The sequence below is a fragment of the Callithrix jacchus genome, chromosome 22 (assembly GCF_049354715.1).
Source record: "Callithrix jacchus isolate 240 chromosome 22, calJac240_pri, whole genome shotgun sequence".
In the NCBI taxonomy this organism is placed as follows: Eukaryota; Metazoa; Chordata; class Mammalia; order Primates; family Cebidae; genus Callithrix; species Callithrix jacchus.
In genome coordinates this window covers 4,695,162-4,707,729 of record NC_133523.1, presented here as the reverse complement: position 1 = coordinate 4,707,729, position 12,568 = coordinate 4,695,162, and the positions used below count along the sequence as shown (strand labels likewise).

Genomic DNA, 12,568 nt, shown 5'->3' with positions numbered 1-12,568 from the left:
AGGGTGCTACTAGCCTCTGCTGGGTGGAGACCAGGGATGTCGCTCACGCCCACCCTACAGCATCCAGGACAGCCCCACCATGGAATGTCCCAGCCCAGAACGTGGAAAGGGCAGAGGTGGGGAGACCTGACAGGACAGCAGGGCCCTGCGGTGTAATGAACCGCTCAGAGCTCAGAGCTCCTGCCCAGGAAGCTTCAGTGCTTTCTACCCGCTTTGACCCTCACAGCCACCCAGAAGGGAGGTTTTCCCATGACCCCCATTTTACAGATGAAGAAAGCAAGTCCCAGAAAGGGAAAGTGACCGCCTCGGAGGAGGGGTCTGAATCTAGGTCTCTCCACCTCTGAAGCCTGCGTGGGGCGTGGGATGGAGGGCAGAGACATAGAGATGTCCAAGACCACCGGATGAGAACGGAGCCTGGGCTGGGCCCCTGCTCCCCTGTCCAGCATCTAAATCAGGAGCGGAGGCCCCTGGGGCAGGAAGGAGGAAGGCTAAGGCCTGAGCTGCCTCAAGGCAGGTCCCTGGAGCTGAGCCAGGAGCCCAGGCCAAGGCTGTCGGTGAGGACGGAGGATCTGTCACGGCGGTGAGCAGCGCGGGTTGCAGATTTGCCCCACCAGCCCCCACCTCATTCATCAGCTCTTGGATTCCCCCCTGAGCAGTGGGCTTGGAAAGATTTAGTGCGCCCTGACCTCCTTTGTTCCCAAGCAAGTGACTGGCCCAAGGTCACCCAGCTCTGACACCCCAACTCTGCTCCCTGATCCAGGGAAGAAAGCCACCTACAAATGCCCCTGGACCACACCTCAGGCATCTCAGCCCCCATCAGTCATGCCTCGTCCTGCCTGCTCCCTGAGCTGGGCCTGAGGGCAGCAGACTGCCTACCACCATTCCATCTGTGACCAGACCCTGGGCAGGCAGCTCGCCCTCTCCCCCACTACACTCTCAACCCACAAGAGCCGGGGACTCCTCCCAACCTGTCCCTGCAAGGCACTCAGCACTTGAAAGGCAACAGCCCTAGGCCAGGTGAGCACATGACCCCAGCGACCATCCCCACAGGGGTCAGATGGAACCCAGACAGATGGGCTCCCCCACCAGCTCATCGAGGGAGTGGGTGGGGCACAGGACAAACGGGGGCAGGAAATCAGCAGAGGAGACACAGAAATTAGGAATTAAAGTACAGGCAGAGTGGTCAGGTGGGAGAGAAGGACACAGGATGACCCCTGACCACCCCGGAGGGCTCCCGCAGGACAGGACAGGGACTGAAGATAGGGCAGGAGGCTGAGGAAGGGTCTCTTCCACCAGACAGAAAAGTACGACAAAGGCCAGGCCGGGAGCTGTGCAGTGGCTGATCAGCTATACCTTAAGCGCCAGTAGCTAACGCCACCTTAGCAGCCCCTCCCCAAAGAGGAAAGGGTTAGAAAACGAGCAAATGGATTGTTACCGAGACATGCATATTTCAGTCTCAGCAACCACACACACGTGCACACGCAGGCACCCGCAGCTCCTGACACAGGACAGCCTGTACACCAACATCCATCTGCGCAGCAGAACCTCTGTAGCCCCCTTTGCCTCCCCAGCGGCGATCTCCTCCAGGCCAGGGCAGTCTGACCCGTCCTGGTGTCCCCGGCTCAAGGAGGGGGAGCGCCCAGACCTGCCAGGTGTCCAATCAGACACACGGAGACCGAGATGCGGCTGGCAAGTCCCAGAAATCCTCAGCTCAGATAATCAGAAGTTGACTCTACCACGGCTTCACGCTCCGACCTTCAGGGTTTCAAAAAATAAACTGCAAAGAGGACAGAGGCTGCCCACTGCTTCAGCAGGGGCTGCAGGAGAAGGCTGACCCAGTGTGTTGACAAACTCTCCCGGTGGCTCATAAGGAAGCTATTATTGGGGAATTAGGGGAGTCATTAGCTCTTGCTCGGCTGTGATAAAAGCCGATAGGAGTCATCTAACGAGCCTGCTTTCGGACTGGGGCTGTTTTTAGGAGCATTCTCCAGCCAGGGGGCATTCCGATAAATGGCCATTGAGGCAGAGGGGTAGGGCAGGGAACCGATCCCTTAAATTCAGCCCAGTATCCAGAGACCCCAAGACAGTGCGGGCCCCAGGTGGGACCCAAATCAACTCGCTGTAATACATGCCCCCCGCTCCCCGCCAGAAACACATGGAAAAAGACGCTCTTCACATATGACGGGATCGCTGGGCTCCACGGAGCTGAAGCACCTTCTCACTAGTTTCACAACTCGGGAAACACTTCCCCACAAGGTGCTGGCGGATTACTAAAACAAAAGCATCCTCCCCCAAGCAAACACACAGGGTGCACCCAAAAGCAGTCCGTGCCTCCACTGGCCCCGGGGTGGGGGAGAACAGGCCCCTTAAAACCTTCCACCGTCCCTAGGTGGACAGAGACCCCGTCCTGCCTGATGTCATGGCCACCGCTGAGCGCAGACCCCGGGCCCTGGCAAACCCCAGGTCCAGCAGATTTCAGAGCGAGCCCGTCCCCAGCTCCCAAGGGGATATCCGCGGGGGACGCAGGAAAGGGGTCTCCGTGGAAGCAACTCCTCAATTCATTTCTATAGAGCAGGGGGCTCCGTTCGAGATGGCGATCAGGCTGGAAGGGGGAGGGACGGGGAGACTCGGGGAGGCTGCCATCGCATAGCAAGATGATTTCCTTTTTCTAAAATCCAGATTGCATATGCTTATGGGGGGGTGGGGGGTTTCGGGGACGTTGAGGGGGGCAAGTTTGGAAGCCACCAATCCACAGCAGGTTGGTCGGGGGTGGGGGCTGTGCAGGAGGAATGATAGGCATTTAGGGGACACCCCTGGGCGTCCGGCTGGGGGGCTCCCACTTAGCCCCTCTGGTGCCCCAAGGGCCAGAAACGCAGGCGAGGGTTACCCAGGGACTGGGGTGTTTTTTTTTCTTTTTCTTCCTTTCTTTAAAAAATAATAATAATAGGCTGAGGGTTGTTCTGGGTGATAAAAGGGCCCGGCCGGGGCCACCCACGCTGTCATCTTTTGTGCGGGGCGGCGGGGCCGTCTGGGCCCAGCCCCCCGCGCGCCCCCGGCCCGGGAAGGGGCCCCCCGCTCCCGCCCCTGGGCGCGCCCCGCCATTGTCCGGCCCCGCCGCCCCCGCCCGAAAGCCCGCGGGCGCCCCCGGCCCGGGCGGTTAACGCCCCCAATCGCCCCGCCGGCCCGGACAAAGCGCGAGGCCCGGCCCGAACAGGCCGCGCCCGAGGCCTGGGCCTCGAGTCCCGGGCGCGCCCGCAGCCCCGCGCCGCGACGCGGGGGCGGCCATGGCGGCGGGGTCCGCGCTCGGACGCGGCCGGGCGGCCTCCCCGCGGGCTCACCTGAGGCGGCGCGCGCGGCCCGGTCCGGGAGCAGCGACGCTCGCTCCCCCGCCCTCGGCGTCGCACCCCCAGGCCCCGCTCGGGCCGGGCCCCGCTCGGTAGCTGGCGGCCGAGCCCTCCGCGAGCGCCCCGAGGGGGGGCTTATAAGGCCGCGCGCCAGCTCCGCCCCGGCTGCCATTGGCTGCCGGACCCACGCCCGCGCGCCCATTGGCCAGAGCTGACAGCTCCGCCCCTCCCCTCAGCCGGGCCCATCAACACCGTACGGCCCGCCCACCGCGCGCCGCGATTGGGCGGGAGCAAACGCCGGCCTCGCCTCTTCATTGGCAGACCGGCTTGGACACGCCGGCGCCATCCCACGTGCCCGCTGACCGGCTCCGTTCTCATTGGGGGCGGCGCACGCCAGCCAAATCGCTCGCGACCAACCCGACGGCGGCTGGGCCTCGGATTGACAAGGGACCCTCGGGGCCCGCCCAACGACCGCAAGTATTGGCTTGCGGGGTCAGCCCAAGGCGCGGACAGGCTGGGACCGGTGCCAATCACTGCCCCCAGCTCCGGGCCCCGCCCCGGTTATCAGGCGGCTGCTGAGTACGTGAGACGCAGCACAGCTTCAGCACCGGCCGGGGACGTGGGGGCTGGAGGTTCGAGACCCGAGGCCGGAATGTGGGCGTAGCGTTCCCCAATTTCCAAAGTACCAAGCAAGGAGACGTAGCAATCCGTTTTGCAGAGGAGGAGAACCGAGAACAGGATAAATATAGGGTAAAACAGAAAGCGCTTCCACCCCGCCCCACCGGCAATCCATCACAATCAACACACCTTTGCCAAGGGGCAAGACCTTCCGAATAAAGTTAGGGTTTCTCTCCTAGAGTTCTCTAAAATGTATGGGAGAGAACGAACTTCAGTACTTCCTGAACTGGGTTCAAAGCTCAGCCGGGCCCCATGTTTCACTCTAGCAAAGCAACCTCGCTGAGCCTCAGTTTCCAACCGCAATGGATATGATGATGTTAGCAATACTCAATCTACCCGCCTCTTGAGAATGTTGCAACAATTGTGGGGGGGGGCAGGTAGAAAGGTTTGACACTGTGACTTCACAAAATGAGCATTCATTGTGTACTGGACCACGCAGGGGTGTGGGCACGCCCCCATTTGGACTGGCAGGAGTGTAAATTGGGCAATTTGACATTTTCTAATAACATTGTAAGTGCATACACCCTATAACCCAGCCAGCAGTTCTTGGAGGTGATAAACCCAGAGAAAAGGTCTGGAGCTTACACACAATTCAAGATGCCCAGGGCTGTCTGCAACTGTTTCCAATGTTTTAAACTAGGTATCTATCAGTGGGGGATTAGAGAAGTTACTTAATAACCATCAGTACTATGTAGCAATTGAAAAGGGGCTGGGCCAGGCGGCTGACGCCTTTAATGCCCGCCCTTTGGAAGGCAGAGTTGGGCGGATCACCTGAAGTCAGTTCAGTACCAGCCTGGCTAACATGGCAAAACCCTGTCTCTACTAAAAAATACAAAATTAGCCAGGCGTGGTGCCACATGCCTGTAATCTCAACTACTTGGGAGGCTGAGGCAGGAGAATTGGTTGAACCCGGGAGGCGGAGGTTGCCATGAGCCAAGATCACGCCACTCCACTTCAGCTTGGGGGACAGAGCAAGATTCTGTCTCAAAAAAAAAAGAAAAGAAAAGAAAAGTAGGCTGATCTGTATGCAGTCATGAAATACCTCCCACTTGCTGAGCAAGGGACAGTGGTCCAGAATCCTGTGCTCAATAACGTATATATGGAAACACACAGAGAAACTGGTACCATGAGGTTTTTAAGAGCATGGATGCTTGTCAACACCCACAAAAAGGTACTCCTAAACCAAAGAAACTCACTAATTTCTTGGGGAGAGAAGGAAAGTTGCATGTTGGTAAATATCAAAGGAGAACTGAAGCCGCTGTGGGTGTTTTCAGTTCTCATGGGACCATATTCATATATTCTACATGGAGTTAAGATTTAATTTTAGGTCACGCCTGGAATCCCAGCACTTTGGGAGGCTGAAGCAGGCAGATCGCTTGGGCTCAGGAGTTAGCAACCAGCCTAGGCAAAAAAAAAAAAAACTACAAAAATTACCTGGGCATGGTGACACGCAGCTGTAATCCCAGCTATTCAGGAGGCTGTGGCAACGGATCAGCTGAGCCCAGGGAGGTGGAGGCTGCAGTGAGCCGTGGTTGCACCACTGCACTCCAGCCTGGGTGACAATCAGACCCTGTCTCAAAATAAAAAGTAAAAATTTAAATTTAAAAAAAAGATTTGGGTGCTGTGGCTCACACCTGTAATCCCACCCCATCGGTGGCCAAGCTGGAAGGATCACTTGATCCCAGCAGTTTCAGGCCAGCCTGGGCAACATAGTGAGACTTCTACTAAAAATTAAAAAATGAGTTGACTGTGGGGGCACATGCCTGTGGTCCCAGCTACCTGGGGGGCTGAGGAGGATCAGTTGAACCTGGAAGGTCGAGGCTGCACTGAGTCATGATCGCACCTTGACACTTTTTTTTTTTTTGAAATCCTGTTTTTAAAAACAAAGCGAGGGGTGGGGGGGGGGCGGAGGCAAGGTGGCTCCCGTAATCTCCCGATTAGTGCCTGTAATCCTAGCACTTTGGGAGGCCGAGGTGGGTGAATCACGAGTTCAGGAGATCGAGACCATCCTGGTCATGGCGAAACCCTGTCTCTACTAAAATACAAAAAATTAGCTGGGCATGGTGGCACACACCTGTAGTCCCAGCTACTCAAGAGGCTGAGGCAGGGAAATTGCTTGAACCCGGGAGACAGAGGTTGCAATGTGCTGAGATTGTGCCACTGCACTCCAGCCTGGCGACAGTGCAAGACTCCGTCTCAAAAAAAAAAAAAAAAATGCAATCATGAAAGGACGGGGTCCCCACCGCACATACACATGGCTCTTTGTTCTACTTCGAGGTATATTCTGCGAGACAGTGAGGGTATTTCGGTTTCACAGACAACAGAAATGTTTTTAACTGAGGAACCTAAACGGGTTCTCAACTCCATTTTGCTTAAAGTTTTAATGGCCTCTAGTATGAGAAAGACTTAATCCGAGAATCCAGAAGGTGGGTATCTCTGAGGGTTCACCATCTGATTCTTTTCAAGTTTTGGAAACTTTTCACTTTAAAATGTAAACACACACTATAATTGCTGTCGGGTAAGTAGAAACCCTCACACTTCGAAAAGGAAGGAAGCGCGCTTTGGAATATTTCAACCGACAGATTCGCTTAGGGAACACTGACCTGTCGCCCTGTTGTATCTCCCGCTCTTTGCAGTCAGGTGCAAATCTCAGAGGACTGGGGCAGGGAAAGCTGCTTCTGCACCTCCCATTAAGCTACACGAGGAGGAGTGGCTTTCAGACGTCAAGCACTCCTCAATTAGCAGGCCCGGGCCTCCATTTCTGACTGGTGTCCGTCAATCTTTCTAGACGGGCAAGGTGTGGAGCACAGAAATGACCGACGCTTTCAGATTCCCTTACGGGTTGGTCTGCTGCACTAACAAATTGAGATGGGAGGCCGGGCGGTGGCTGAACAACTATAATCCCAGCACTTTGGGAGGCTGAGGCAGGAGGATCACTTGAGCTCAGGAGTTTGAGACCAGCCTGGCCAACCTGGCGAAAGCCCGTCTCTACAAAAAGTGTAAAAGTTGGCCAGGTGTGGTGGTGCATGCCTGTAGTCCCATCTACTCAAGAGCGGTAGGCACGAGATTCTCTTGAACCCTGGAGGTGGAAGCTCCACACCTTGCCCGTCTAGAAAGATTGATGGACACCAGTCAGAAATTGAGGCCTGGGCCTGCTAATTGAGGAGTGCTTGACGTCTGAAAGCCACTCCTCCTCGTGTTGCTTAGTGGGAGGTGCAGAAGTGAGCTGAGACTGCGCCACTGCACTCCAGCCTGGATGACAGGGTAAGACTTTGTCTCTTAAAATAAAAAACAAGTCAGGTCACGGGCAGTGGCTCACGCCTGTAATCCCAACACTTTGGGAGGCCAAGGTGGGAGAATCGCTTGAGCTCAGGAGTTTGAGACCAGCCTGGCCAACATGGCAAAACCCCATCTCTACCAAAAATACAAAAATTCAGCCAGGCAGGCTGGCCCGCACCTGTAATCCCAACTACTCAGGAGGCGGAGGCAGGAGAATCGCTTGAACCCAGGAGGTGGAGGCTGCAGTGAACCAAGATTACGCCACTGCACTCCAGCTACAGAGGAGGACTCCATCTCAAAAAATTAAAGTTTTAAAAATTATACAAATAAAAAGCAAAAAACAACTCAGGCGGGGCGAAGTGACTGACACCTATAACCCAAGCACTTTGGGAGGCCGAGGTGGGCAGGTCACTTGGGGTTGGGAACTCAAGATCAGCCTGGCCAACATGGTGAAAGCCCGTCTCTACCAAAAACACAAAAAATTAGCCAGGCATGGTGGCTTGCGCCTGTAATCCTAATTGCTCAGGAGTCTGAGGCTGGAGAATCATTTAAACCCAGGAGGTGGAGGTTGCAGTGAGCTGAGAATGTGCCACTGCACTCCAATCTGGGCAACAGAGCAAGACTCCATCTTTAAAAAAATAAAAAGCAAGTTAAACGGGGATTATAGAAAGGTGGCCCATCCATAGAGTGGAATACTACTCAGCCCTGAAAAGGAATAAAGCTCGGATACAGGCTACAATGCCGTGAACCTTGAAAATTCCATGCTGAGTGGCAGAAGCCAGACACAAAAGGATACATAGTGTGTAATTCCACTTATATGAAATGTCCAGGACAGGCAAATCCATAGGGACAGAGCGAGTATCAGTGGCTGGCGAGAGCTGGGGGAGGGACACAGCGCATGACTGCAGAAGGGTGTGAGGTTTCTTTTTGAGCGGACGGAAATGTTTTCTAATTAGATGGTGGTGCTGGCTGTGTAAATGTATGACTACACTCAAACCACTGAGCCGGCCAGGCATGGTGGCTCACGCCGGTAATCTCAGCACTTCTGGAGACCGGGTCGGGCAGATCACCTGAGGTCAGGAGTTCGAGACCAGCTTGACCAACACAGTAAAACCCATATCTACTTTAAATATGAAAATTAGCCAGGCGAGCTGGTGCACACCTGTAATCCCAGCTACTCGGGAGGCTAAGGCAGGAGAATCACTTGAACCCAGGAAGCAGAAGTTGCAGTGAGCCGAGCTCGTGCCACTGCACTCCAGCCTGGGCAACAGAATGAGACTCCTTCTCAAAAAAAAAAAAAAAAACAGAATAAAATAAGATAAAACCACTGAACGGTACATTTTAAAAGTGTGACTTTTGTATCACCTAAACTATTGTCTCAGTAGAGCTGTTAAAGATTTTGAGGCTAGGCATGGTAGCTCACACCTGTAATCCCAGCACTTTGAAAGACCCAGGCAGGAAGATGGTTTGAGATCATGAGTTCCACACCAGCCTGGACAATATAGTGAGACTTTTTTTTTTTTTTTTTGAGACGGAGTTTCGCTCTTGTGACCCAGGCTGGAGTGCAATGGCACGATCTCGGCTCACCGCAACCTCCGCCTCCTGGGTTCAGGCAATTCTCCTGCCTCGGACTCCTGAGTAGCTGGGAATACAGGCACCCGCCACCATGCCCAGCTAATTTTTTGTAATTTTTAGTAGAGACAGGGTTTCACCATGTTGACCAGAATGGTCTCGATCTCTTGACCTCGTGATCCACCCGCCTCAGCCTCCCAAAGTGCTGGGATTACAGGCTTGAGCCACTGCGCCCGGCCCGAGACTTCTTTAAAAAAAAAAAAAAGTCGAAAAAATTAGCCAGGCGTGATGGTTCATACCTCTAGCGGTCCCAGCTACTCGGGAGGCTAAGGTAAGAGGATTGCTTCAGCATGGCAGTTTGAAACCACAGTGAGCTGTGATCACACCACTGTACTCCAGCGTGGGTCACAAAGTGAGATCCTGAATCAAAAACACAATTTTGGTTTTTTTGGAGACAGTCTCACTCTGTCACCCAGGCTGGAGTGCAGTGGCATGATCTTGGCTCATTATAACCGCCCCCTCCCAAGTTCAAGCGCTTCTCCTGCCTCAGCCTCCAGAGGAGCTGGGATTGCAACTACCACCACACCCGGCAAATTTTTGTATTTTTAGTAGAGACGGGGTTTTGCCATGTTGGCCAGGCTGCTCTCCAACTCCTGACATCACGTGATCCGCCCACCTCGGCCTCCTGAAATGCTGGGATTACAGGCGTGAGCCACCGCGCCTAGCCAAAAAAAATGTCTTTAAGTGAACCAGGGAAGAAATATGCCCAACATTGAAGTCAGTGGCAGAACAGTTCCACAAATACTTTTCTGGGTTTTGCTCATTTTTTAAACATGACATTGTTCTTAATCTTAAAGTGAGAGGAAAAATGAAAAAGGCATCAATCTCAACAATGAACCCACAGTGTTTTCTAGGAAGGACCCACCGGGGACATGTACAGAGTGGCCTTCAGGGCTGGGCATCTTTCCCATTTTCACGTTCACACTTGACATATTTCTGGTATGATCCACGTACCGTACGATTCACCCGTTGAAGTGTCCAGTTCTGTGGATTTTAGTACATCCAGACACGTGCAACCATCAATTTCACATTAATATCTCACAAAGAAACCCAGGCTGCACGTGGTAGCTCAGGTCTGTAATCCCAGCACTTGGGGAGGCTGAGATGGGAGGATCGCTGGATCACAGGAGTTGGAGACCAGCCTGGGCAACATGATACCGTCTCTACAAAAAAAAAAAAAAATTAAATTTGCCAATCATGGTGCCGCAGGCCTGTGGTCACAGCTATTTGGGAGGCTCAGGTGAGAGGATTACTTGAGCCCAGGAGATGGAGGCTGCCATGAGCTGTGATCACACCACTTCCCTCCAGCCTGGACAACAGAGCAAGACTCTCTCAAAAACAAAACAAAATCTGCCCACATGGTTACTTAACCGTCCATACAAGTTCCCAGTAATAGGTTGATGTGAATTAATTCACCTGCAGGACAGAGCCCCTTTACCAGCCCCGGAGATTTAAAAAACAAAACAAAAACCTTTTTAAAGATAGCATCGCATTCTGTTGCCCACGCTGGAGAGCAGCAGTGCAATCACAGTTCACGGCAGCCTCCAGCTCCGGGGCTCAAGCCATCAGCCTCCTGCCTCAACCTCCTGAGTAGCTGGAAATACAGACACCACCACACCTGGCTACTATTTTTTGGGGGGGTACAGTTGGGGTGTCTTGCCATGTTGCCAAGGCTGCTCTCAAACTCCTACACTCAAGTGATCCTTCTGAGAGAAGGGACCGGCAAGCGTTGCCGCCCAGCTAGTGTTTTCAGCTCTGTTCCAGATGGTTTCTGCTGTACCTCCTCAGCGCAAATGCCATTGTATGCACAAAGAAACGGGTGTGGTGGTGTCAATAAAACTTTATTTACAAAGACAGGCAGTGTTCTGACTTGGGCCCCCTTGGCTGTGGTTTGCTGGCCGCTGTGCTCCATCCACGCTGCAACGCCAGTGGTTGTAACCTCAGCCCATACCTGTCATCTCCTGGGTCCCAGTTTTCTCCTGGGAATTTCGCAAAACACTGCACAAAAGTGCACAGAAAGCTCCAAAGCAGTGTGCAAATACAAAGACACAATCACGTATGTCTGTGAAAAACATTTATTTTCTGAGAATCTAAAACCTGGACAAAAAGTACTGGACTTTAGAAAAAGCCTACACAAAATTGCCTCCTTTCTTCCCTAATACATTAATAATCTAACAATAAGGAAGTGAAAAAAACCTTTAAAAATCGCATTGCTCCAGTTGCTCTGCAGGTATGTGATTGAAAATATCCCTGTTCCATTGAGGTATCGGCTGCGAACTTTGGTAGAATTAGAAAGATTAACAAACCCTTTCAAAAAAAAAATACAAAAACAGAAACAACCAACCCCTAACGTTATATCTTTCTCGGTACATATACAGTAAACTACAAAAAAAATTCATTTAGAAAATGTGTCCGTTAAAAAAAAAAATCCCGCTTGTAAGTTCTCAATTGCAGAATTAAAAAACTGAATTTAAATGATATGTAAGACTCAAACTGCTCCCAAGCACCCGCCTGGTGTCAGGAAGAATTGGATGACCGCAGATTCTAGAATCTGGTTGGCATTTTCAACGATTCAGTGCTAACGACAAAGACTGTCATCTTTGCAAAGGAGGAAGGAACCAAAGGCACTTGAATGTGGCTTCGTGTGCTGCCGTCCGTCTGTGGCCACCTTCGCCGGACGGCATCAGCCATGCACCTGGCCCCACGTGGAGCAGAGTCCCCTCGAGGCCATTTCTGTGTGTCCCCCAGCTCCCTGCTCGCGTGGGCAGAGGACTTTTCACGCAGATCTCAGATGCCAAGCAGTCTGGCGGGGGATGGCTTTGAGGGAAAGGTTTGAACCGGGCCCGAGGTGTTTTCTCTTTTCCTTGTGACTTCAACAGACAGCTGAGCCACGCCATGCCACGCCACAGGCCACCACGGGGAACCATGTCACTGGACTTCAGATGCTATAAGGCCGTCAGGAAGATGCTTGCTCTGACCTTGGGGGCCAAACCCACAAACCCGGAAGAAGGACTGACCCCTCCACCTTCTTAGAGCCGGTGGCAGCAGCTTCTGAGAACCTGACATCAGAAACGTGAACAGCCTCCACGCCACGAAGTTTCTGATTCCATCTTTAAAAAAGTCTTATGTTGTTTTGTTGAGAAACTGCAGGCTTTTATGTTTTCCAAAATAAACGACACAAAATACTGACAAGTCCAACTTTTAGCCAGAATACATAAATTCCTGAAAATGTATAGATTTGAAAAATAAAAATTAAAAAAAAAAAAAGGAAGACGAACCTTTTTAGGGAACGGAGAGGACACTACCTGTTTAAGTTAAGCCCACTAAGAAGAACACCGAGGCGGATGACAGAGCCCTCCGACACGTCGTCAGCAAAACGCCTGTCAACAAGTGCTTGGAGATCACCGGCCATTCCCGTAGCCGGGGAAGAGCTGGTTGAGGACGGTCTGCAGAGGCTGGTTCACCTGCATGGCGTAGCTCCGGCCCAGGTCTTGGCGGCAGGCGGGGCAGCTGAACACCTGTGCCCGGAACGACCTGTCCAGGCAGTCCTGGAAGACACGGCGGCCGAGTGAGAAGCCATCCACACCATCGGGTTTGCTCCTGGCCACCACTCCCGGGGACAGTGTCACAAGGTC

At 53.1% G+C, this 12,568-nt stretch overlaps 2 protein-coding genes across 17 annotated transcripts in view; both read right to left on the bottom strand.

Annotated features, from left to right (window-relative positions):
• KDM4B (lysine demethylase 4B) overlaps positions 1-3,458 on the bottom strand; it is a 181,158-nt gene extending 177,700 nt beyond the window's left edge. For all 12 annotated transcript variants that reach the window (XM_054249397.2, XM_054249398.2, XM_078361605.1 and 9 more), the window contains exon 1: positions 3,339-3,458. The gene's annotated coding sequence lies outside the window, so the exon portion shown is untranslated. The remainder of the gene's footprint in view (positions 1-3,338) is intronic.
• Positions 3,459-10,996: 7,538 nt separating this feature from the next.
• The window catches only part of UHRF1 (ubiquitin like with PHD and ring finger domains 1), a 49,270-nt gene continuing 47,698 nt past the window's right edge, over positions 10,997-12,568 (bottom strand). For all 5 annotated transcript variants that reach the window (XM_035284748.3, XM_035284749.3, XM_035284750.3 and 2 more), the window contains exon 17: positions 10,997-12,481. In XM_035284748.3, coding sequence (XP_035140639.2) covers positions 12,335-12,481 — 147 coding nt within the window. In that variant the 3' untranslated portion in view covers positions 10,997-12,334. The remainder of the gene's footprint in view (positions 12,482-12,568) is intronic.